General features: G+C 50.4%; 1 protein-coding gene across 2 annotated transcripts in view; it reads left to right on the top strand.

Moving 5' to 3' along the window:
- Nucleotides 1–25,718, top strand: part of CSK (C-terminal Src kinase) — a 624,490-nt gene that overhangs the window by 360,868 nt on the left and 237,904 nt on the right. For both annotated transcript variants that reach the window (XM_086959340.1, XM_086959339.1), the window contains exon 6: nucleotides 5,819–5,931. In XM_086959340.1, the coding sequence (XP_086815466.1) occupies nucleotides 5,819–5,931 (113 nt within the window). The remainder of the gene's footprint in view (nucleotides 1–5,818; nucleotides 5,932–25,718) is intronic.

Here is a 25,718-nt window from a genome sequence, read left to right as displayed (position 1 = left end):
CGAGGGATGATGAGGAGGAGGCGGGATGAGGAGGAGGAGGAGGGGGAGCAGGGGGAGGGATGAGGAGGAGGGATGATGAGGAGGAGGAGGAGGAGGGATGAGGGATGAGGAGGAGGAGGAGGGATGAGGAGGAGGAGGAGGGATGAGGAGGAGGGATGAGGAGGAGGAGGGATGAAGGAGGAGGAGGGATGAAGGAGGAGGAGGGATGAAGGAGGATGAGGGATGATGAGGGATGAGGGACGGGGGATGATGAGGAGGAGGGGGGATGAGGAGGAGGCGGGATGAGGAGGAGGGGGAGCAGGGGGAGGGATGATGAGGAGGAGGAATGATGAGGAGGCGGAGGGATGATGATGATGATGAGGCGGAGGAGGGATGGAAGGAGGGAGAAGGAGGAGGGATGAGGAGGAGGATGAGGGAGGAGGAGGGATGAGGAGGAGGCGGAGGGATGATGATGATGAGGAGGATGAGGGAGGAGGAGGGATGAGGAGGAGGAGGAGGGATGAGGAGGAGGGAGAAGGAGGAGGAGGAGGAGGGATGAGGAGGAGGATGAGGGAGGAGGAGGGATGAGGAGGAGGCGGAGGGATGATGATGAGGAGGAGGAGGGATGAAGGAGGAGGAGGAGGGATGAAGGAGGAGGGATGAAGGAGGAGGAGGAGGGATGAAGGAGGAGGAGGAGGGATGACGGAGGAGGGATGACGGAGGAGGGATGACGGAGGACGGATGAAGGAGGAGGAGGAAGGAGGAGGAGGGATGGAGGAGGAGGAGGAGGAGGAGGGATGGAGGAGGAGGAGGGATGAAGGAGGAGGAGGAGGAGGGATGAAGGAGGAGGAGGAGGAGGGATGAAGGAGGAGGAGGAGGAGGGATGAAGGAGGAGGAGGTGGGATGAAGGAGGAGGAGGAGGGATGAAGGAGGAGGAGGGATGAAGGAGGAGGAGGAGGAGGGATGAAGGAGGAGGATGAGGGATGCGGAGGATGAGGATGAGGAGGGGGAGGGATGAGGAACGAGGGATGATGAGGAGGAGGCGGGATGAGGAGGAGGGGGAGCAGGGGGATGGATGATGAGGAGGAGGGATGATGAGGAGGAGGAGGAGGAGGGATGATGAGGAGGATGAGGGATGAGGAGGAGGAGGAGGAGGAGGAGGAGGGATGAGGAGGAGGAGGAGGAGGGATGATGAAGGAGGAGGAGGGATGAAGGAGGAGGAGGGATGAAGGAGGAGGAGGGATGAAGGAGGAGGAGGGATGAGGGACGGGGGATAATGAGGAGGAGGGGGGATGAGGAGGAGGCGGGATGAGGAGGAGGGGGAGCAGGGGGAGGGATGATGAGGAGGAGGAATGATGAGGAGGCGGAGGGATGATGATGAGGCGGAGGAGGGATGAGGGAGAAGGAGGAGGAGGGATGAGGAGGAGGATGAGGGAGGAGGAGGGATGAGGAGGAGGTGGAGGGATGATGATGAGGAGGATGAGGGAGGAGGAGGGATGAGGAGGAGGAGGAGGGATGAGGAGGAGGAGAAGGGATGAGTAGGTGGAGGAGGAGGGATGAGGAGGAGAAGGGGCGAGGAGGAGAAGGGGTGAGGTGGAGGAGGGATCAGGAGGAGGAGGTGGGATCAGGAGGATGAGGAGGGATCAGGAGGAGGAGGAGGAGGGGGATCAGGAGGAGGAGGGATCAGGAGGAGGAGGAAGGGATCAGGAGGAGAAGGAAGAGGGATCAGGAGGAGGAGGGATCAGGAGGGGGAGGAGGAGGAGGGATCAGGAGGAGGGGGGATCAGGAGGAGAAGGAGGGAACAGGAGGAGGAGGAGAAGGAGGGAGTAGGCGGGATCAGGAGGGAGGAGGAGGGATCAGGAGGATGATCAGGAGGAGGACGAGGGATCAGGAGGAGGAGGAGGAGAGATCAGAAGGAGGAGGGATCAGGAGAAGGAGGAGGGATCAGGAGAAGGAGGAGGAGGAGGAGGAGGGATCAGGAGGATGATCAGGAGGAGGAGGAGGGATCAGGAAGAGGAGGAGGATTACGGATCAGGATGAGGAGGGATCAGGAGGAGGAGGAGGAGGAGGGAACAGGAGGAGGAGGAGGGATCAGGAGGAGGAGGAGGAGGAGGAGGATGAGGAGGGATCAGGAGGAGGAGGAGGAGGAGGGATCAGGAGGAGGAGGAGGAGGAGGGATCAGGAGGAGGAGGAGGAGAAGGAGGAGAGATCAGGAGGAGGAGGAGGAGAGATCAGGAGGAGGAGGAGCGATCAGGAGGAGGAGGAGCGATCAGGAGGAGGAGGAGGAGCGATCAGGAGGAGGAGGAGGAGGAGGGATCAGGAGGAGGAGGAGGGATCAGGAGGAGGAGGAGGGATCAGGAGGTGGAGGGATCAGGAGGTGGAGGAGGGATCAGGAGGAGGAGGAGGGCTGAGGAGGAAGAGGAGGGATGAGGAGGAAGAGGAGGGATCAGGAGGGATCAGGAGGAGGAGGGAGGAAGAGGGATCCGGAGGAGGAGGAGGAGGAGGGATCAGTATCATGAGGAAAAGGGGGGATCAGGATGAGGAGGAAAAGGGGGATCAGGATGAGGAGGAAAAGGGGGATCAGGATGAGAAGGAGGAGGGGGGATCGGGAGGTGGAGGAGGGAGGGATGAGGAGGGAGGGATGAGGAGGGAGGAGGGAGGGACGAGGAGGAGGAGGGACGAGGAGGAGGAAGGAGGAGGAGGAGGGATGATGAGGAGGAGTGATAAGGAGGGAGGAGGGATCAGGAGGAGGAGGGATCAGGAGGAGGATGGATCAGGAGGAGGATGGATCAGGAGGAGGAGGAGGATGGTGGAGGAGGGATCGGGAGGAGGAAGGATCAGGAGGATTACAGATGAGGAGGAGGATGGATCAGGAGGAGTGTGGAGGAGGGATCAGGTGGAGGAGGGATCAGGAGGAGGGAGGAGGAAGGATCAAGAGGATTACCGATCAGGAGGATTACGGATCAGGAGGAGGGAGGAGGTGGAATCGGGAGGAGGAGGGATCGGGAGGTGGAGGAGGGATCAGGAGGAGGAGGGATCAGGAGGAGGAGGAGGAGGAGGGATCTAGAGGAGGAGGAGGAGGAGGAGGGATCTAGAGGAGGAGGAGGAGGAGGGGGATTAGGAGGAGGAGGGATTAGGAGGAGGAGGAGGATGGATCAGGAGGAGGAGGATGGATCAGGAGGAGGAGGATGGATCAGGGGATGGATCAGGAGGAGGAGGAGGGATCAGGAGGAGGAGGGATCAGGAGGAGGAGGGATCAGGAGGAGGAGGAGGGATCAGGAGGAGGAGGAGGGATCAGCAGGAGGAGGATGAATCAGGAGGAGGAGGAGGAGGGATCAGGACGACGAGGGATCAGGAGGAGGAAGGATCAGGAGGAGGAGGGATCAGGAGGAGGAGGAGGGATCAGGAGGAGGAGGAGGGATCAGGAGGAGGAGGAGGCGGCATCAGGAGGAGGAGGAGGAGGAGGGATCAGGAGGAGGAGGAGGGATCGGGAGGAGGAGGAGGGATCAGGAGGAGGAGGGATCAGGTGGAGGAGGGATCAGGATCAGGAGGAGGAGGTGGAGGAGGGAGGGATCAGGTGGAGGAGGGAGGGAGGAGGAGGAGGAGGAAGGAGGAGGGAGGAGGAAGAAGGAGGGGGGAGAAGGGAGGAGGAGGGATGAGGCGGAGGAGGAAGGAGGAGGGATCAGGAGGAGGAGGGATGATCAGGAGGAGGAGGAGGGATGATCAGGAGGAGGAGGAGGGATCAGGAGGAGGAGGCATCAGGAGGAGGAGGAGGCATCAGGAGGAGGAGGAGGACCAGGAGGAGGAGGACCAGGAGGAGGAGGAGGAGGACCAGGAGGACCAGGAGGACCAGGAGGAGGACGAGGGATCAGGAGGAGGACGAGGGATCAGGAGGAGGAGGAGGAGGAGAGATCAGAAGGAGGAGGGATCAGGAGAAGGAGGAGGGATCAGGAGAAGGAGGAGGAGGAGGAGGAGGAGGAGAAGAGGGATCAGGAGGAGGAGGAGGGATCAGGAGGAGGATGGAGGAGGAGGAGGAGGGAGGGTCAGGAGGAGGGATCAGGAAAGAGGGTAGGAGGGGAAGAGGATTGGTATGGTCATGGCAGATGGGAGGGGATATGAAACATAATGGAAGTATGCATGAAGGAGGGAACATGAAACAGAAGACGGAGATAAGCGAGGAAACAAGTGAGCGAGGGAGGGCAAAATGATCCAAATCTGGTGTTCAGGTGAATGATTACTTTTCTAGGCATTGCCCATCCTTTAGATGTGGTAACATGTTTTCATGCTGTTGTGCTTTTACTGCCACCTAACATAGCGAGGAAGATAAGCCTACATGCAGAGCCAGTAGCATAAAATCTACAGTGAAAGAGACCCTTTCCAAAGCTGCACGTTGCTTAGTAAAGCAGTTACAGGCTCTTCTACTGAAATATTGCTGCAGTTCGGAGATCCAGAAACTGCTCCGGAAGTTAACCCTGCCAACGCAGTACCGAATAAAACAAGCAACACGAAGGGCATAGGTTGGGGAGATGGGGGATATTGGCACCTCTGAGCAAATTACCTTGATGCCATCTAAAACCACCTTCTTCCTGCCCAGAGTACGTGGTGTTCATGCATCCAGGGGCATCAATGAAGATGGCGTAGGCATAAGATGGCGTAGGCATTGTTGTGCTGTGGTCCACGATTTTTTGAAATAACTTGAGACTTCTGAAATGTGAAGCCATGGAGTTCGTGAAATCCTTTTGAAAATACCACTTTGAGGACTTTGCTGTGGATTTTTATTCAAGACATGGCATCAAGAGGAACAGTCTAAACCTTTATCCTTTGACAGTTGATAGGTGCTTCTTTGTTGTATCTTGAGGCTTACTTCCAGACTGTTGATCTAAACAGATTGAACATTAGCGGAATCAGGAGATGAAACCAAACTAAGTGCAGTCTTAGCTTCTTGAGATGTGAGTGGATCTGCTGCAATTTCTGTTGTGTGTGCCGAGCGGCGCTACCTCTACCATCCAACTCGAGCGGCTGTGAAAGTGAAACCGATCGCGCTAAGGACACGATAATTTAAAAAACATATGGCCCCTGCATCTGTAGACGCTAAGGGCATGTCTGCCGTTACCCTTGCGGGAGTGAGCAGCAAGGTGCGATAATTGCTGACAGATGCCGCCCCGGCTCGCTCCCTCAGGGGAAATGCCAAACGTGTACGCGTTGCAATAGAAAGCAATGCAAAACGTGCACGTTTTTGGGCAAAAAGCTGATCGATTCCAAAATGTCCCCTCCTATGCAGCGCTTGGGTGTTGCTTAGACGAGACCTAAACATGTGTAGAGGGGGGGGGTATTTTTAAACGAATAATAACGTGCTGTGTAATAGGCATGTACTCTGTTTCTTGCAGTTGTGGTTCTTCTCTGAGAATAAGATTGAGTTACATGAAAATGTTGTACTAGACGTGAGTCTAAGTCAGTGACAATGTAGCCTCTTTCAACCTTTGAGGAACTGGTAAAACTTGAAATTTCAGACTTAACGACTCGTTAACTTTGTTAAAGTTTTCCTTTTTAACTTACATTTTAGTCTAGACTTGCTGAATGCTGATTCCGTATCAAGTGACTGATGGCTCAGTGTCACAGAATGTGTATGTTTTCACTGTTTCTGCGTTCCTTCTTGCTTTTTGGAGTAAGATTGTTGGACTATGTTCTCTCTGTCCGGACTGGATCATGTTTTTAATTCCTTGGCAGTCCCTTAGAGTGTGTATGGAGGTGGAAGTGGCAGAGTGTTTTTGGTTCTGTGTGCTATGCTAATCTAAGTCTGGAGCAGATTGTTATTTCTTTTTTTTCCTTCTGTTTTTAGGACCCCAATTGGTACAAGGCAAAGAACAAGGTTGGCCGAGAAGGTATCATCCCAGCGAACTACGTGCAGAAGAGGGAGGGCGTGAAGTCTGGAACTAAGCTCAGCCTAATGCCGTAAGTGTGCTTAAGAGAGGCTTCGTATCCAAGAACGCACACCTTTATAAAGCATGTTGGATGGTTAGAGTGAAGTGAGTGTGAGATAGAATATGTACGACTCTTGTATTCCAGTGAAGTGCACCTTCTCATAGTACAAGCTTAAGGTCAAATGCAAATATAAAGCACATAATCCTAAAGCCAAATAGCAGATGGAGCCTGTGCAATTAAAGGCAGCATTCTGTAAAATAATGTTCGAGGCATGTGGGCTGCTGAATTCATATCTGTACATAGATCGCCGCCTAGTGTTGGGTCCGGATGATTGCACATTGTTGTCCTGGAGGAGTCTTCGAAGTATCACGAGATAGGTGGCTCCTCCCCTGGACTACAGTGCGCATGGGCATCCTCTCCATCCTCAGATTGTTTTTTTCCGCCATTGGGTTCGGATGTTACTATCTTAGCTCAAGTTAGGAAAACTTTCTACAAAGCCAAAAGGGTTTCGATAGCGTCGGTATCGTTTCGTTCGGTATCGGTGCCTTTGTTTCTAGAGGACATCGAGGACTCAACAGATTTTTCTTTCCACACTCGACCCGATCTTCGATCTCAAATGGAAAGAAGTCCATTCAAGAGGTGTCACCTTTGCAATGCAAAATACCCGCACATCGATGTCCACCCGGTGTGCAACAAGTGCCTGTCCCCAGACCACAACGAAGCCAACTGTATGGCCTGTGCCCGGTTGAGGTCGAAGAAAACTCTCAAGATTCGACGCGCGGCTCGATTAGAGTCCAAGAAGTCAGCGCCTGTTCCCGTAAACATCTTTGGGACCGAAGACAAAGAGGTCGTTGATCTGGAGGATCAGGAACACTGCTCCGATCCGGCTTTGGGCCATGACTTCGAGTATGACGCCGAAGACGAGGAGGTGCAAGACGAAGACTAAAACGTCGTCGATTAGGTAGGAGACGACGTGGAGGCCCTTGGGGCCGTAGAAGATAGCTTGGGCGAAGAGCTAGGCCAAACCGGCTATACGGGGGCCGAAGATAACACACTCAATAAGGCTCAGGTCGAGGGATCGCCACTAGGCCTTACCCAAGATCTACAATCTCGTTCTACAGCCCCGCATAAAGGCCCGGCTTCGAACATTACTAAAGAGTCTTCAGTTTCGAAACTGCCATCGGTCGATACAAAGAAATCGAAACCGACAGCATCTTTGCCGAAACCGAAAGTGCAAGTGACTAGTCGGCTCCAAGGCCTTAAACCCCTCGGAGCCGAAGAAAAAGAAAATGGCCGTCGATGCCGGAAAGCTCAAGTAGGTCGTCGAGCCGATGGTTGGGGCACCGAAGACCAAGGTCAAGGCTGTCGAACCACCAAGGCAGACGCCAAAGGGAGTCGATTCGCACAAAAGGCTCGAACCGAAAGACGGGATCGATCCTCGGTCGAGGCCTACGGACAAGTCGAAGACTGGCTCCAAGGACCCTGTCGAGTCGACGCGCCCGAGTCCGTTCATAGCCAAGGAAGTGTCGGAGTCGTTCCAACGCATCAAGGATAAGGCTACATCGGTCTGACCGAAGAAGGCCCCGACGCCGAAGCTGGTCAGACAAGTTCAGACCGCGTCGACACCTATCAAATTCGGGTTACCACCCTCGGTGCGTCCGAAGATGTTCGAGCCGAAACAATCTATCAGCGCCACTAAACATGTGTCGACGGAAATGGAGGCTGCAGAAGAGCCTGAAGACCAGGAGCCGAGACAATTCATCGACTCGGAAACTGGTAGACTGTCCATATACAAAAGAAAATTAATGCCAGAAACTCCCATGGAATCATATAAGATTTCTTTGAAGAAGAGAGTTTCTACAACTTCTCCAGCTCTTGTGGAACCCCTCCATCACTATGGACAGGAACCTCAAAAATTTTCCCCAACATACTCAGATGTGGAGGCAGGGGGTGATGAACATGAGGATGACCAATACCATGTGGACACTGATCCCGATGATCAAGACCAACAATGGACGGACCCTGCTGACTCAAGGGATCCGCAGACTGGCCCGGACACTCATGTGTACAGTGTGAAAACGTCTCCTACTGAGGACACAACTGCCTTTAACGCCCTTATTGAAAGGGCAGCCAGTCATCATGACGTCGAGCTACATGCTGAGCCTGTGGATGAAGACTTTCTGGTCGACACTTTTTCCACTTCAGAAAGGGCAGTCAAAACCCTACCCATGCTCAAAGGGGTCCTCAAGCATGCTGGTGACATTTTTAAAGACACCACTAGAGCCAGGGTGTTAAACCCAAGGATTGAGCAGAAATATAGGCCGGCCCCTGTGGGCCCTCCTTATATAAGGGGACAGTTGCCATTGGACTCATTGGTTGTTTCTAATGCACGTAAAAGAGCAAACTCCCAGACTACAGGTGATGCTCCTCCTCCTGACAAAGAGTCAAAAGTTATGAAAACTTCAGGAAAAAGAGTAGCTGCGCAGGCGGCTAACATCTGGCGCATTGCCAACACTCAGGCACTCTTGGCCAGATATGACAGGTCACATTATGATACCCTTGAGGCACTGTTGCAACACCTACCTGATCAGTACAAGGAGGGGGCAGAACTACTCATCCTGGAGGGGAAACTGATAACCAATGCTTCCATCAAGTGCGCTCTAGACGCAGCTGACACTGCAGCCAGGGCCATCAACACTAGCGTTTTGTTAAGGAGACATGCCTGGTTGAGAATTTCAGGATTCAAACCTGAAATTCAAACTTCTATCCTCAATCAGCCAGTTAACCCAGACTTCTTATTCGGACCTGAGGTTGACACCACCCTTGAAAAACTTAAAAAAGACACCGACTGCAAAGTCTATGGGGGCTCTGCAGTCACAGAAGTTTCGGGGTGGCTCCTTTCGTCTCTCCAATACTAGGGGCCCCTCAAGATGCCAGTCAACACAACAGACACAATACAATAAGGGAGGTACACAATCCACCTACAATAAGAACAACTGGGGTGGATATCGTGGAAACAACATCAAGGGCATAGGAAACAACAGTTCCAGATCCTCTGCCAATACCAAACAGTGACCCCCTGTCACTGCCCCCGACCATATAACACCTGCCGGGGGGAGACTACAACAGTTCCTGCCAGTCTGAAAGTCAATCACCACTCACACGGGGGTGAGAGACATTGTACAGTACGGGTATTGTCTGGAATTAACGTCCACTCCACCCAACATCCCACCAAGACACCGTCCTATGTCTGCAGGGCACTTACACTTATTGCAGCAGGAGGTCGGCCGCATGCTGCAAAAAGGGGCCATAGAGCTCGTGCCTGTAGAAGACCAAGGGTCAGGGGTGTACTCTCTGTACTTTTTAATACCCAAAAAGGACGGGTCTCTCAGACCTATACTGGACCTCAGGCCTCTAAACAGTTACATTCTGTCAGAGCATTTTCATATGCTCATCTTACAGCAGGTTCTGCCGCTACTCAGTCAGGGAGACTTACTCGCAACACTGGATCTAAAAGATGCGTATTTCCATATACCCATACACCCATCACACAGACAGTATCTCAGGTTCACTATTCAACATCAACATTATCAGTTCAAAGTCCTCCCTTTCGGAGTAACGACGGCACCCAGGGTGTTCACAAAGTGCCTGGCAACAGTAGCAGCACACCTCAGGAGTCAGCACATACATGTCTACCCTTATCTGGACGACTGGCTTATTCAAGCAAAGACGGCCCAGCAGTGTGCCAGCCACATGTCCCACACCATTCATCTTCTTCACAGTCTGGGATTCTAACTGAATTAACCGAAGTCACATCTTCAGCCCGCCCACGTGCAACAGTACCTGGGCGCGCGATAAACACTCTGGCAGCCAAAGCTCAGCCAAATTCAGCGAGAATAAACAGCATGCAATTGCTAATACAAAAATTCAGACCTCAACACTCGCTTCCAGCGAAAGTGTTCATGCAGTTGATAGGCATGATGGCCTCCTGCATTTCCATAGTCCCGCACGCGAGACTACACATGCGTCCGCTTCAGTGCTTAGCACGTCAGTGGAATCAGGCTCAAGGACAGTTAAAAGACCTAGTGTTGGTGAGCGGTCGGGCATTCAACTCTCTGCATTGGTGGAACCCACGAAACCTTTGCAAGGGCCGACCGTTCCAAGACCCTGTGCCACAAATTGTACTGACGGCGGACGCGTCTCTCCAGGGATGGGGAGCTCATGTACTCCACTACACAGTGCAGGGACTATGGACAGCACAGCAAAAGAAGATGCACATCAACCTTCTGGAACCGATGGCAATCTTCATGGCGATGAAATCTTTCAAGGTACACTTGTGCAACAAGGTCGTGTCGATCCGGACGGACAACATGACTGCCATGTACTACATACAGAAGCAGGGAGGAACACACTCTCCACAGTTGTCTCATCTGGCTCAGAGCATGTGGAAGTGGGCCTTTCAGAGGAACATCTTCCTCATGGCGGAACACCTCCCCGGCAAGGACAACCAGATGGCGAATCTGCTCAGCAGACACAGCCACCAGATGCACGAGTGGGAGATACATCCATCAGTGCTCCAACCGTACCTCCAGCAGTGGGGTCATCCACAGATAGGGAAACCAAAATGCCAAAGCTTCGCAAGCAGGTTCCCACATCCACAGTCGCAGGGCAATGCGATATGGATGAACTGGTCAGGCAAATTTGCATACGCTTTTCCCCCAGCACCTTTGATACCGCTGGTGGCGAGCAAACTACGGCAACACTCAATGACCCTCATCCTGGTTGCTCCAATGTGGGCACGCCAACCATGGTACACCACGTTTCTAGAACTATCTGTGGTACCGCATCAAAGGCTACGCCTCACACCCAGGCTTTTAACACAGAGCCATGGCGACATTCAGCATCCAGATCCGCAAAAGCTCAAACTGGCAATTTGGCTCCTGAAGTCCTAGAATTTGGCTACCTCAACTTGCCGCCAGAATGTATGAATATCATCAAGGAGGCAAGACGGCCCACAATCAGAGCATGCTATGCGCCTAAATGGCAAAGGTTTCTCATATATTGTACCAACAATGACATTAACCCACTGGATGCATCTATTCAAAACATTATCTGTTATTTGTTGCATTTATACAGATGTAATCTAGCGTACAGTTCCATTCGTATACATTTATCCGCCATAGCAGCCTATCTTCAGAACAGGCAGCACCTCTCATTATTCAGAGTGCCTGCCGTTAAAGCTTTTCTGGAAGGACTTAAAAGAGTGATCCCTCCCAGATACCCACCGTCACCATTCTGGAACCTGAATGTGGTCCTCACCAGATTGATGGGACCACCTTTTGACCCTCTTGTGAGATTCAATTTCTGACCTGGAAAGTTGCTTTCCTAGTAGCCATTACCTCACTAAGGAGAGTTAGTGAACCCCAGGCACTAACCATTCAAGAGCCATTCATACAGGTCCACGCAAATAGGGTCGTATTACGCACCAACCCTACCTTTATGTCTAAGGTGATTTCGCAGTTCCACATGAACCAGACCATAGAACTGCAGTTTTCTTTTCTAATCCAGAAAATGTCGCGGAGAGATCCCTACACACGTTAGATGTCAAAAGGGCTCTAATGTACTATATAGACAGAACAAAGGATTTCAGAAAAACAAAACCGCTTTTTGTTGCCTTCTCTCCACAACACAAAGGCAACCCCATTTCCAAAGCAGGGATAGCCCGGTGGATCGTTAAGTGTATACAGATTTGCTATGCTAAGGCTAAACGCACACTGACCATTCCACCACGAGCACACTCCACACGTAAGTTGGGAGCGTTCATGGCTTTCCTGGGGAATATTCCTTTAGAAGAGATATGTAAGGCAGCCACTTGGTCCACCACGCACACATTTACAAAGCATTATTGTGTTGATGTGCACTCCAAACAGCAGGCAGCTGTAGGGCAGGCTGTTCTAAAAACACGTTTCCAGACTGCTGCAGCTGGCACGGGCAGGCGCCGCTAACCGGAGGGACTGCTATGTAATCTGTGCACAGATATGAATTCAACAGCCCAAATGCCTCGAACCGAATATGCTACTTACCAGTATGCATCTGTTCTTGGCATGTAGGGCTGCTGACATTCATTTCGCCCACCCTCCTCCCCGGCGCCTGTAGCAGCTGTAGCATTCAGAATTACTATGTAGCATGGACATCACTCACTGTATTACACTCCATCTCTGCCACAATGGCGAAAAACAATCTGAGGATGGAGAGGATGCCCATGCGCACTGTAGTCCAGGGGAGGAGCCACCTATCTCGTGATACTTCGATGACTCTTCCAGGACAAAAATGTGCAATCATCCGGACCCAACACTAGGCGGCGATCTATGCACAGATATGAATGTCAGCAGCCCTACATGCCAAGAACAGATGCATACTGGTAAGTAGCATAATTGGTACATTAGGCAGTACGCCATGTTAGTGTCTGTGTTGTCTTGTGGTAGGCTATTGACTTGGTTTGAACTTGTGGTCACATTATGGTAGCCATTAGTTTGCTTTTGGATATTGTTGACATCCATCTGATATTTTGCTTTCTCATGATGGGCAGTACCTGATTATGTAATGTTATATTGTAGGCATACTCAGTATTTTTGGTTCCTTGTGTCAGTTCATACATAACCTATACAGGAAATGTTAGAGTATTTGTTATGTGCAAGCGGAACAACAGATGACAACTTTTCAAAAAGCTGAAAAGATTCCAACCTGCTAGCTTGTAGGCATTTGTCCCCAGCATTCACTGATTCACATGATACCTAGTGTCGATTGTATTACTGATTCACATGGTACCTAGTGTTGATTGTATTCTTAGTATTTTCCCATTTTCACTGTCGTTCTATGGTTGGAGTTCACTTGAAATATTGCTTTACAAACTTGCTGTACTCTAACACATTAATCTGTATAAATCATGTCATTGTAAAGTCTTTTGATAAAGAATGTCTGTATATTATGAAAATTGGGGACTTTGCAGCACACTGAACTCCTAGTTCAACATCTTAGTCCTGGTGGTGTTGAAAAAAGGCATTAGATGGCACTTACAAAGATGTCAGTTTCATTTAGCATTACTTTTACTCTATGGTCAGATGAATTTTGCAAAACAGTGCCAATATTTGTTTATGATACAGAGCAACTGGGGTTGGCTCTAATCAGTAAGGCTGAGCCTAAATAACTAAACAACAAAAACGAAAGTGCCAATACTGATTTATTTATTTATTTATTTAACGATTTGTAGAGCGCCTGGTGACCCGAAGGCATCCCCGCGCTATATTGATTGTGTTATCCAGAGGAGAGGGGAGAAAGAGGGAAGGGAGTTTATTTTGGGAATAAGAGCGTTTTCAGTTTTTTTCTGAAGATCAGATAACTGGGTTCCAGCCGAAGGGTACGGGGGAGGGAGTTCCACCCGGCAGATGCTTTCACGGAGAAGCGTCGGCCTCCGGTCCGTGTCTTCCTGTATCTGGGGATGTTGGCCAGATGCTCATTCTCAGACCGAAGGGATCTGGGAGCCTTATAAGGAGTAACCAGGTCACTGAGGATCGTAGGGCCAACTCCATTCATCAATTTGTGTGCAGTGCACATGGCCTTAAATTCCACCCTTTGGCGCACTGGCAGCCAGTGAAGGGCCTTGATTGCTGGTTTGGCTGATACTCTGGAGGGAAGGTTCATAAGTAGTCGGGCTGCTGCATTCTGTGTGCGTTGAAGTTTAGCCATGGTGGCCTCTGGGGCTCCCAGATATACCATGTTGCTGTAGTCCAACCGTGCCAGTATTAAACCTTGGACTAGGAGTTTTCTAGATGCGGGCGGGAGTAAGGGGAGAATCCTGCGGGTGGTGCGCATAAGCCCGAAACAGGTACCTGCTGTTTTGGAAGCTTGCGTTTTCATCGAAAGCTCGGGTTCCAGCCAGACTCCTAAGGTCTTAATTTCTTGTTTCGGGGTGGGAATTTCCCCGAACACGTCTGGCCAGACCGATGGGGGGATAGTCGCCCATTGCTTGCCCATGAGCATAACTTCGGTCTTTGACCCGTTTAATTTAAGTGATGATTCACACATCCAATTGTGGATTTCCGTGAGGCAGTTTGCCAGATTGTCCGGGTGGTCGTCCAGTTGGGATAGAGAGACGACCAGCTGTGTATCATCAGCATAACTCACTATTTTAATCCCGAAGGGGTTCACCACATCTTCGAGAGGGGCCATATAAGCATTAAAAAGCGTGGGGCTTACAGACGACCCCTGGGGGACCCCGCTCGTGAGGGGGAGGGTAGTCGAATGGTGATTGCCATCCCAAACCTGGAACGAGCGCCCAGCAAGGAAGGACTCTATCCACCTGAGCGCCGCCCCTGTGAATAATAATAATAATATAATAATAAAAACATTTATTAAGCGCATGGCTGCACAACTGTGTATCCCCGCGCTAAATGCTGAAAACTCTCATCCGAAGGGTTTGTCAAGGGGAACAAGGGCCGGAGTTATTGGGGAAAAAGATGGGTTTTTAAATTCGCTCTGAAAAGAGTTTCAGAGGGTTCCATTCTCAAATGAATCGGAAGAGCGTTCCAGAGTTTCGCTCCTAGATAACAAAAGGATCGGCCACCGATTTTTGCTTTTTGAGCGCGGGGCAGTTTGAAGAGGGACATTCCTGAAGACCTCAAATGGCGAATAGGACGATGAATGGTCATGAGGCTTTTTAGATATGAGGGGCCTTTGTTGTGGGCTATCCTGTGGACATGGCAGAGACTCTTGAATTTTATTCTTTCCCTTACGGGAAGCCAGTGCAGCTTGGACAGTGCTTTCTTGGCCGAGGTTCTTTTCGAAAGGCCTAGTACCAATCGAGCGGCTGCATTCTGTACACATTGCAGCTGGTGTAGGAGTTTTTGGTTAATGCCTAGCAGAAGGGCATTCCCGTAGTCCAGGTGGGGTGTGACAAGAGCATGAACGATGGTTTTCCTGGCTGTAATCGGTATTAGGTCGATGATTTTCCTCAGAATTCTTAGTGTGCCGACGCATTTGCCAATGACCTTATGGACTTGGGATTTACCTGAAAGGTCAGAGTCGATCATGATCCCAAGATTTTTGACTTTCTCGACCGGTTGAGGGCATTCACCAAGCAATGTGGGCCACCATGCTTGGGACCAAAGGGAGGTTTTATTTCCTATTACTAACACCTCAGTTTTTTCACCGTTCAGCCGGAGGCAGTTGCTGTCCATCCATCCGGCGACAGCAGTCATGCACTCCGAGAAATTAGAAGCATTCTTATGAGCCCTGCTGCCGCCAACCGATGGAGGAGGACACGATGGTTAACTGTGTCGAAGGCTGCACTAAGATCCAGGAGGATCACTGCCACTGACCCTCCTGAATCCAAAATGCGCCTTGCCTCCTCGATGACGGCAAGAAGGGTGGTATCTGTGCCATGGCCCGGGCGAAACCCCGTTTGGGATTGCCGTAAGATGTTGTTTACCTCGAGAAATTGTGACAGTTGTCCATTGACCAGTTTCTCGGCTACCCTGCTGATGCAAGGAAGGAGTGAAATTGGCCGGTAGTTTGCCATATCGGCTGGGTCCAGCTGGGGTTTTTTTTAGGAGTGCTTTAACTACTGCACTCTTCCAGCTAGCAGGGACAGAGCCTTGGGCGAGCGAGCTGTTTATGAGCTCCGTGATCGTGGGTACGATGACTGTGGCTACGGTTTTGAGAAATCTAATAGGTGCGGGATCCAGGGGTGATCCGCTTTTCATTTTAGCCATGGTTAGATCTACCTCGTTACAGGTTACTGCCCTAAACGTCGCTAGTTAAGGGCGCAGGCTGCTTCCTGTCTGACTGGTGGGTGTTTCATTGTCCATGTGGCTTGATAGACAGGGAGGGGGAAGGGAGGCTAAAATGCGGGCGATTTTGTCATTAAAGTAGGTAGCTAGTTCGTTGCTTCGGTCTACCGGGGGGGTGTTGGAGGATGAAGGAGCTGGTATTTTCAATAGCTCTTTTACGAGAAGGAAGGATTCCCTTGTTGAGTTGGTGGAGTTTTTTTATCCGTGTATCGTAATGGGAAGCTTTGGTGTGTTTCAGGGTTGATTTGTATATTCTCACTGATTTCTGGTAAGCTTCCTTGCTGGCGTACTGCCAGTCTTTCCTCTATTTGATATCTTATTTTATCAACCAAAAGAAGTCGCCTGATCAAAAATGGGAGATGCTATTCAATAGCTGTTTTATTATACAAAATGAAATTTAGAAAGTACATTTATTTTAACTTTCGATATGTACAGTCAAAGGACAGAACATTTTCTATACAAAATGAAGAGAGGAATGAAAAATTGTACACAAAACAGGGCAATTAAATCAACCATACATTCATAAGTCAATCATATCACAGTCATACCACAAACATGCACACATCCATACTGCAATACTTAACCTAAATTGAATAAAGAATAAACAGATAGGTTAAGTATTCGGTCTGCTGTCTAAATGAAAATATAAGTATTTACAATGATTTACACAATACACTCATTAATTTGCATTTGAATCCATTGAATTATAGAAATTAGACATGGAATGGGTGTTAAATTCGTGGCACCTAGTGTGGCAACAGATCAACACTAGAGCAGTGGACAAGGGGGAGCAGACGCTTGACAAAAGGAGGCCTACGCGTTTCAAATCCCTGGGATTTTGGAGGGATTCTCATCAGGGCCAGATCACTCTGAAAAAGAAATGAAAAGAGAACCTATGTATACAGTTTTTTTTTTTTAAAAGAGGGCAGAACCACAGAGAGCACTACAACACCCAGAATGACCTCTACTTACCAACAGGGAACATGTATCCAATCGAGCAGATCGAAGAGTGGAAAAATGTGAGTCACCTATAAACATAAATCATCCAAAAACACGAAAGAGAAAACAGGAAAGAATATGTCCGCTCCTGTGTGTATTCTCAGATGCCATGTCGACTAATACAGTGTGCAACTGTTTTAAAACCGATACCTCTAAGGTGGATGGTTTGTGTCCTGGATCGTAGATTAGGATGGGGATGGCTGACCTGTAAACAGATACACTTCATTAGTGCAAGACCGTGGTGGGGACGGGCGTTTTTTAAGGAGGCAACAGGGGAGACCTCTTACCCGAAGTTCGAGTCGGACGCGCTGGAAAGAGATCGTTTTTCTTGCTTGGTCGCTAAGTAAGTAGAGGGTGATTTCCTGGTATCCAGGCTGTAAGTAAGGTGGAAGGAATATTAGTAAAGGGAGCGACTTCTTTTGGTTGATAAAATAAAATATCAAATAGAGTATCAGTATTGGCACTTCTGTTTTGTTGTTTAAATATTTGTTTATTGGCAAAGTCTCTTGCTTCAAGCTCCATAAAGTAAACCCATTTTCCTATCATTATTATTTTAAAATTCATAGTCTGGACTTGTATTCTGCAGTTCTGTGATTTTGTTAACTTTTTTGCCAATCTGTGGTTCTTTGAGGAGTTTGAGATTTTATTCTTGAAATTCTATTGCTGGACAATGAGGAGCGTGTCGCAGTACGCTACCCTTTTTAATTAGTTTACAGCAGTTGTCTTAAAAATCTGGCAGGAAGTCTTTTGGTAGTCTGCACTGGATCTTTCATAGATTGACATGCTTGAATCATTATTGATCATAGAGCTGTGAGTCTCACTCTAACCTTCAAATAGCAGTGTTCTATACCAATGGCCTGGAAAGACCATAAACAAGGTCGCTTTGGTATCCTTACAGACCACAAAATGAAATTACAGCACTAGGGACACCCCTCCTCCCCTCAATAGACTAATGTGCTCTTTCTTCTAGAAACTGGATTTGCTAATTTTCACTGCTTCTTTCCATTTCTACTGGTGCATTCTGTTCAGTGTCCTTTTGTCCAAAGGTGGTAATTAATTTCTTTCTACTTCAATGGGAAATCTCCAAAGGAAAACCCTTTACACATCCTTTACTCTTGTAAGGAAAAGAAGGCTTTAATTGGGAGAGCTACACAAGGAAATAATGTACTGCTCTATCCTTCTCACAAGTTTAATGATTGCATGAAGTAGAGGAAATTATCAGCAAATACCTTAATTACAGAGAGAGTCTGCCTTAAAGTGGCTCCTGAAAAAGACAGAGCTGTTAACCTGTGGTCATCAAATGGGTTCCATAATTCTGACTCCTGTGGAAAATTTCAGAAACGTTGTTTGGAATAATGGAACTGCCTTCTACTTCTGTTGAACCCCAGTGTAAGGCTGCTTAAACACTGACAGAATTCCACACATGTCTTAAGGGCTTGAGAAGGGGGGGGGGGGCGGAAGGGGAGGGTGGAGGGTGGTGCTGCTACTGCTCGAAGAGCCAGGTCTTGAGGAGTCTTCTGAAGACGAGTAGGTCTTGGGTCTGCCTTATGTGGGTAGGGAGGGTGTTCCAGGTCTTGGCGGCGAGGTAGGAGAAGGATCTGCCACCGGAGGTCGTTCGTTGGATGCAGGAGAACAGCAGTGGGGGCGCTGCTACTGCTCGAAGAGCCCCAGGTCTTGAGGAGTCTTCTGAAGGCGAGTAGGTCTTGGGTCTGCCTATGTGGGTAGGAGGGTGTTCCAGGTCTTTGCGGCGAGGTAGGAGAAGGATCTGCCGCCGGAGGTCGTTCGTTGGATGCAGGGGATAGCAGCAAGGGCGAGGCTGGTGGAGCGGAGCTAGCGGGTGGGGGTGTGGAAGCTGAGTCTGCTGTTCAGAAAGGCTTGTCCAGCGTTGTGGAGTGATGTGTGTGCGTGGGTGAGGATCTTGGAGGTGATCCTCTTGTCGACGCGGAGCCAGTGTAGGTCCCTCAGGTTGGGGGTGATGTGGCTGCAGCATGGGACGTTGACGATCAGTCGGGCGAAGGCGTTTTGGATGCGTTGTAGTCGTAGTAGGTGTTTGACTGGGATTCCTGCGTAGAGTGCGTTGCCGTAGTCCAGTCTGCTGCTGACGAGGGCCTGTGTCACTGTTTTTCTTGTTTCGGTCGGGATCCACTAGTAGAACCTGCGGCGCATGTGGTGGGTCTTGTAGCAGGAGAAGGAGACGGGGTTGACCTGTTTAGACATGGAGAGGGAGGAGTCTAGGATGAATCCTAGGTTGCGTGCGTGCGTGGTCAGTGGCTGTTGGTGCTGTTCCCAGTGTGGTCGGCCACCAGGAGTCGTTCTAGGCTGAGGGGGTGGGTCCGAGGGTGAGAACCTCCGTCTTGTCCGAGTTCAGCTTCAGGTGGCTACTCCTCATCCAGTCGGCGACTGCCTTCATTCCCTTGTGGAGGTTGGTTTTGGTGGTGTATGGGTCCTTGGTGAGGGAGAGGATGAGCTGGGTGTCGTCTGCGTAGAAGATGATGTTGAGGTTGTGGTGGCGGGCCACTTGTGCGAGGGGGGCCATTTAGATGTTGAACAGCATCGTGCTGAGGGATGAGCCCTGGGGGACACCGCAGATGATGTCGGTGGCCCCGGATCGGAAGGTTGGGAGGCGGACGCTCTGGGTTCTGCCGGAAAGGAAGGACGTGGTCCAGTCAAGGGCCTTCTCTTGAATTCCGGCTTCTATGAGTCTTGTCTTTAGAGTGCGATGACACTGTGGCTGACGGGTCCAGGGGGATGAGGGCTGTTGTTTCGGCATTGTCTAGTTGGCGCCTGATGTCGTCTGTGGCTGCAATGAGGGCTGTCTCGGTGCTGTGGTGTCGTCTGAATCCGGACTGGGACGGGTCCAGGATGTTGTTGTCTTCCAGGTGGAGGGCCAATTGTCCGTTGCTGATTTTCTCTATGACCTTTGCTGGAGCAGGGAGATGGGAGATGGGCCGGAAGTTCTTGAGGTCCTTGGGGTCCGCTTTGGGCTTCTTGAGGAGGGCGTTGATTTCGGCCTGCTTCCAGCTTTCCGGGAATGTCGATGTTTCAAAGGAGATGTTGATAACCTTTCGTAGTTGGGGTGCGATGGCTGCGTCTGCTTTGTTGAATACGTGGTGTGGGCACGGGTCTGACGTAGATACTGAGTGGATGGAGTTCATGACCTTGCATGTCTCGTCGTCGTTGACGTTGGACCAGGAGGTCAGGCGGATGGTGCTGGTGGTGTTTGCATGGGAGGTGGAGTCTGGCCTAGTCGGTGTGGTTGTGGTGTTGAAGCTGTCGTGGATGTCGGCGATCTTGCGGTGGAAGAAGATGGCTAGTGAGTCGCACTGTCGTTGGCGTTGGCGCTGCGGTTGGAGAGTTCCTTTACGATGCTGAAGAGCTCTTTGCTGTTGTGTGCGTTGGTATCCAAGTGTTTTTTGAAGGAGGATCTCATGGCTAATCTGATGAGGTGGTGGTGTCTGCGGGTAGCGTCCGTGTGGGCTGCATCATTGTCCGGTGTGCATTTGTGGAGCCATATTTTCTCCAGTTTCTGGCATGCGCGTTTGGAGGTCTGGAGCTCGTCGGTGAACCAGGCTCTCTTGCTGGCGTAGTTGTTAGAGGGTTTCTTGAGCGTAGCGGGGGTGTTGGCGCAGTCATCGATCTACTGTCTGAGGTTGCGGGTTGCGGCGTCTGGGTTGGTGGCGTCAGTGGCTGGGTTCTAGGCGAGGTTGCTGGTCAGCTGGTCTTCGGTGACTGCTCCAGCAGCAGCGAGGCAGCTGTTGGGTGGTTTCTTGAAGGAGAAATGGATGCACCGGTGGACGGTCCAGTGGAGTTCGGTGGTGTGGTTGAAGGCGACGTGGGTGCTTGTGGAGAAGATTGGGTCCAGCGGGTGGCCGGCGTCGTGGGTGGATGCGGTGTCTAGTTGTCTGAGGCCGAGGTTGTTGATCAGGGTGGCTAAGTTGGCATCGTTGTACTCGAGGTGGAAGTTCAGGTCCCCGAGGAGGATGTAGTCCATGGAGGCGAGTGCGTGGGTCCTGGCTAAGTCGGCGATGGAGTCGCTGAACTGAGCCCAGGGTCCGGGGGATCTGTAGATGATTGTTCCTCTGAGGGTGGTGTTGGGGTCGGTGTGGATCCGGAAGTGCAGGTGTTCGGCGGTGTTGAGGGTGTCGTCTGCGTGGGTGGCGACCTTTAGGGTGGATTTGTGGACAATGGCTATTCCTCCTCCGGTTCCGTTGGCACGATCCCTGCGGGTGATCTTGTAGCCGTCTGGGATGGCTATGGCGATGTCGGGCGCCGAGGAGTCATTCCACCAGGTCTCGGTCAGGAAGGCCACGTCTGGGGCGGAGGTGTCAAGCAGATCCCAGAGCTCGACGGCGTGTTTGCATGCGGAGCGGTTGTTAAGGAGTATGCAGCGGAGGTGGGTGAGTCACGTCCTTGGAGGTTTGGTGGTTCTGTCACAGGTGAAGATGCAGGTGCGGCAGGAGAAGGGTCCGTTTCGGGGTGGCCAGGAAGCAGGTATGGTTTCGGCCATCGTTGAGTGCGTGGAGGCTGCTGGTGTCGTAGTGGAGTCTGGTGTCGTGGTGTCAGCAGTGTAACCAGATACCCCCACTCCAGTTTAATCACATCTAAGCCAAATGTCCAGAGCCAAGACTAGGGTTTGAACAAAATACTTTGATTAGGGGGACTATGACATGGCTGCCATGTGTGTCCGTGAGAGCGTGGTCTTTGGGGGATGTATGAACATGTGCGTATGAGTGGAATTGTGGCACAGGACACACCTTTCGCCATATGTGGCACTGTTACATGTATAACACAAACCTACAACCATTGTTTTAAATGAGAGATATGAAAGGGCAGAAAATGTTCTGCAAACAATGCTCAAAATATGGATAATTTTTCTGCACTTTAAATATCTCCTTTTTAAAAAAAAAAAATGGCTGTATTTTTTTTGTTATAAATATGACACTGTCTACCAGCCACTGGTAGCAGGATTCTTGCTATGTGTAAATGCTGTAAAGATCCTGTCCAAAGACTGGTACTCCACAGGATTCAAACAAAGCACTAAGGGGTCCACCCCTTGATCTCCCCAACTCCTTCAATAACTGCTCGGAGTATTGGAACGATCAAGTGAGGGAAGGAAATAATGGGGACAGCAGGGAGTAGAGTCTCAAATACAAAGAACACAACATGAATTACACATTGGCATGCAACACTACGCTCATAAATTCTCACTAGTGGTTTCCCACAAGGAAACTCAGTCTTCTTTCAGCCAACACGGTATTACCTCATACCGGAACTATAAAAGACGAAATGAACATGTCACCATATAGACCACCGTGCACCTCTATCACTCCCAAAATACCTCCATTGTTACCCCTACACACTTTACTGAGGGATGGTGGGCTTGGACTTACACAAATATCATGGAACGCTAATTAATCAATGAGCTCCTTTCCTTCCAAACAAAAATGTCCCGTAAGGTCTCAACCCCACCTAATAGTTTCCTTAGTGGGGGTTTAATGTCAATGCTGGAATACTCCAGGAAACAATGCAGAGTCCAAAATGCTGCCCTGTGAAAGCCAAATGTCCGAAGGGGTAGGTTTTTCTTTAGAACACACACTAGTATACGGGGAAAGTTATAACAACGAAAAAACAGAAAGGTTCCAATAATTACTTAAGGTTTTCCTCAAATGTCACTGGATGACAACTTAAACAACAAAGTAGGAGGTTCTCTACGATTTGCAAGCCACCCCAGAGTCCAGAAAACCTCACTTCCAGGCAACAGGGAAAGTTTGCCAGCCGGGTGAGAGTTACCGGCTCTTAGGCTGAGCGTGTTAACCTAGAGTCCAAAAACAGTCATGACTGCTCATACCTGAGAGCTCTTCAAGCGGATGAACGGTGATCTTCCTTGAACGAGAGGGGTTATCCGGGACCAGGAGCGCCTGATGAGCACAAGAAAGACAACGGCCGAAGGAGGAGGCTGGATAGACAGCTCCGCCTCTCTTCGTCTCTGAGGTGCAAGGACTGACTGTGACAGGGGAAAAAAGGTGGTTCCAAAGGAGAAACGAGCATGAACTGCGGTCCACAGTCTTAGATGCCTCCACTCTTCTTCTGCCTCCGAGGTAGGGGCCCAAGGAACGACGAAGCAACAGGATTGAATCTGGAATTACGCACGGCCCGACGTGCGAGTAGCCTCCCCTTATAGACGCTGCTCTGTCTTCTCTCCCTGGGCAGTCTGGGAGTTGTAGGCCTTGCAGGCGCACCGTTTGGCAATCCTCACAGTAGATCCTCCCTTATAGCGTCCCCTAGACCCAGGCTTGTCAGGATGCCTACGATATAAGTAGCGAACCGCTGCCGGGGCGTGTACATTCTCGCATGGCTCCCAGGAATAGTCTTCTGATGTGTAGCCTCTCCTGACACAAGATACCAGTGCTTCCCTCTCCTGTATCAGGAGTCCCTGATGCTCTTGACCTCGCATTTAAGCCTGCCTTCCTAGTCTCCGGAGGGGGCTCCCGTCGCTTAGCTCCTACCGCAGGCTTCAGGAGACTGCAGTGAAACACCGGATGGATCCGCATAGAGCAAGCGCAGTTTGCAGGAGACTGGATTGATCTTCACCACCGAGTATAGGCCTATGAACGGAGGATGAAATACACTGCAGAGTTTGAACCTGATGTTCTTAGTGGATACCCACACCAAGTCTCCCACGGAGTACTGAGACCCCTCAATAATATGACGATCTTCCCATCCATTTTGTACCCCATCTTGGCCCGCAGTAGCTGTTTCCTCACTTTCTGGTGCCCCTCTCTCAGCTTTTTAATGTTAAGGCGTACAGAGGGCTGGTTTGAGAGGTCATCATGCAGATCGATGGGCAAGACCAGGGCGTTGAAACCATAATTCGCCACGAACGGAGAAACCCCTGTTGAACTGTGAGGAGCATTGTTGTAAGCCAGTTCGGCCATCCATAACAGGGAAACCCATGAGTCTTGTTCCTCTGCAACGTAACATCACAGGTATTTTTTCAAGGTCTGGTTCAGCCGCTCCGTTTGTCCATCTGTTTGAGGATGGAAGCCGGTGGATACCGCCGACTCCACGTGCAGAGCTTGGCACCACAGCCTCCAAAAACTTGCTATAAACTGAGGGACCCTATCTGACACTATGACTTTGGGAGTGCCATGGAGCCTAACAATATTCTGTAGTAGCAATTGAGCGGTTTGGCCGACTGTGGGCAAGTTCTTGCACGGAACGAAATGTCCCATTTTGGTAAGGCTGTCTACCACCACGAGAATGGCGGTACATCCCTGATCCATTGAAAGCCCTGTGACGAAGGCCAAACTGATGTGTTGCCATGGCGAACGTGGTGTGGGCATGGGAATGAGATCCCTTCTTCTTTGAAGTGTCTGTTTTACCTCTGGCACAGTTGTTGCATCTAGAGACCCGTGTCTTTACGTCTTGAACCAATGTACCCACCAGAAATACCTTTGCACCAAGAGCGTTGTTTTTCTCACGCCGGGATGTCTCGCCAATGGGGAGTCGTGACACCATGTAAAGGCCTTTTTTTCCTTAATGCCACAGTGGGGAGAAACAGCCGTTGGCGATCAAAAGGTCATGCCTGTCGGAACGTACTTATCAGACTTGGCTTCAGCCCACTTGCTCCATTTTCTGTGCTTCTGTTTCGCTGTACGTCATTCAAGTAGGTCTTCGCTTAGAGCGCACATATCACCTTGGAAGGGTTAATAATGGCTTCTTCCGGTACCTCTGTTTTGTCTTGCTGCGTAGCCAGCCGGGACAGGGAATCCGCTTTGCGGTTGTTGTCTCCCGGCCTGAAAGTAATGACGAAATCATATTCCTCAAAGAAAAGCCTCCACCTCATCTGCCTCAGAGAGAGGTGTCTAGCGGTCTTTAGGTATTGTAGGTTCCGATGATTGGAGTATACTGTAATCAGATACCATGCACCCCACAAGTATGGTTGTTAATCTTGGATAGCCTTCTTGATTGGCAACCGCTCCTTCTCAGCGATATTGTAGTTCCTTTCGGCAGGGATGAGCTTTTTAGAGGGGTAGGCCAATGGATGTAATTGCCCGGTGTGTTTGTCCCATTGTGACAGGATAGCTCCTATCGCCTCATCTGATGCATCCGCCTCTACTACGAAAGGGGTGTCCAATTGGGGATGTTTGAGCTTGGGTCCCGAGGTGAAGGCTTTCTTTAGGTATATAAACGCTGTCTCTGCTTTCTAGGTCCATCCAAAAGGCACTCCCTTCCTGAGCGACCTGATTATTGGTAGTGCTTTTTGTGAGAACCCCTGTATGAATCTTCTGTAATAGTTGGCAAAACCTAGGAAGCATTGCACTTCCCTAACGTTGTGTGTAATAGGCCAGTCCGGTACCGCCTGAATCTTTCTCTCAGCCATACCCAGACCTTTTGAGACGGAGCATCACCTCGAAAAACTCCACCTCATGCACACCAAACTCGCACTTGGTCAGCTTGTAATACAACTGGTGCTTCCTTAACGTTCCTAAGACCTGTCTCACGTGCTCAGTGTGGTCGCTCTCTAATGCTGAATATATCAAGATACTCTTCATACGTGGGGTACCTCAAAAGGCTATTTATCAGATGTAATAAGTACCCCAATTGTAGGACACTGGCCCTCTTCTGGTCCAGTGTGGGCCCGGTACAGCATGTGAAAGTATTAGGCACTAGATACCAGTCATTATTTGATAAATCTCCACTCTCTAGCCCCTCCCCCCCCCCCACCACCACCATGCATACTCATGGTTCCCCTGCATGATTACGTTTCAAGCTTAGACAATATGGTCCATTACATTGCAGTGAACACTGAAAGCTGCTCCCCCTCAGTCTCAGTTCCACAACCAGCAGAATCCGTTTCTCCCTGTCCTGCAGTGCACTGTCCACTCATATATTATTGTCAAGTACTTCCATGCAGTTTTTAACGGCATTCACTGCTTACGTCTGTTCTGCCTTCATCTGCGCATTTGT

The sequence above is a fragment of the Lissotriton vulgaris genome, chromosome 2_2 (genome assembly GCF_964263255.1).
Source record: "Lissotriton vulgaris chromosome 2_2, aLisVul1.2, whole genome shotgun sequence".
Classification (NCBI taxonomy): Eukaryota; Metazoa; Chordata; class Amphibia; order Caudata; family Salamandridae; genus Lissotriton; species Lissotriton vulgaris.
This window is presented reverse-complemented; position numbering and strand designations above follow the sequence as displayed.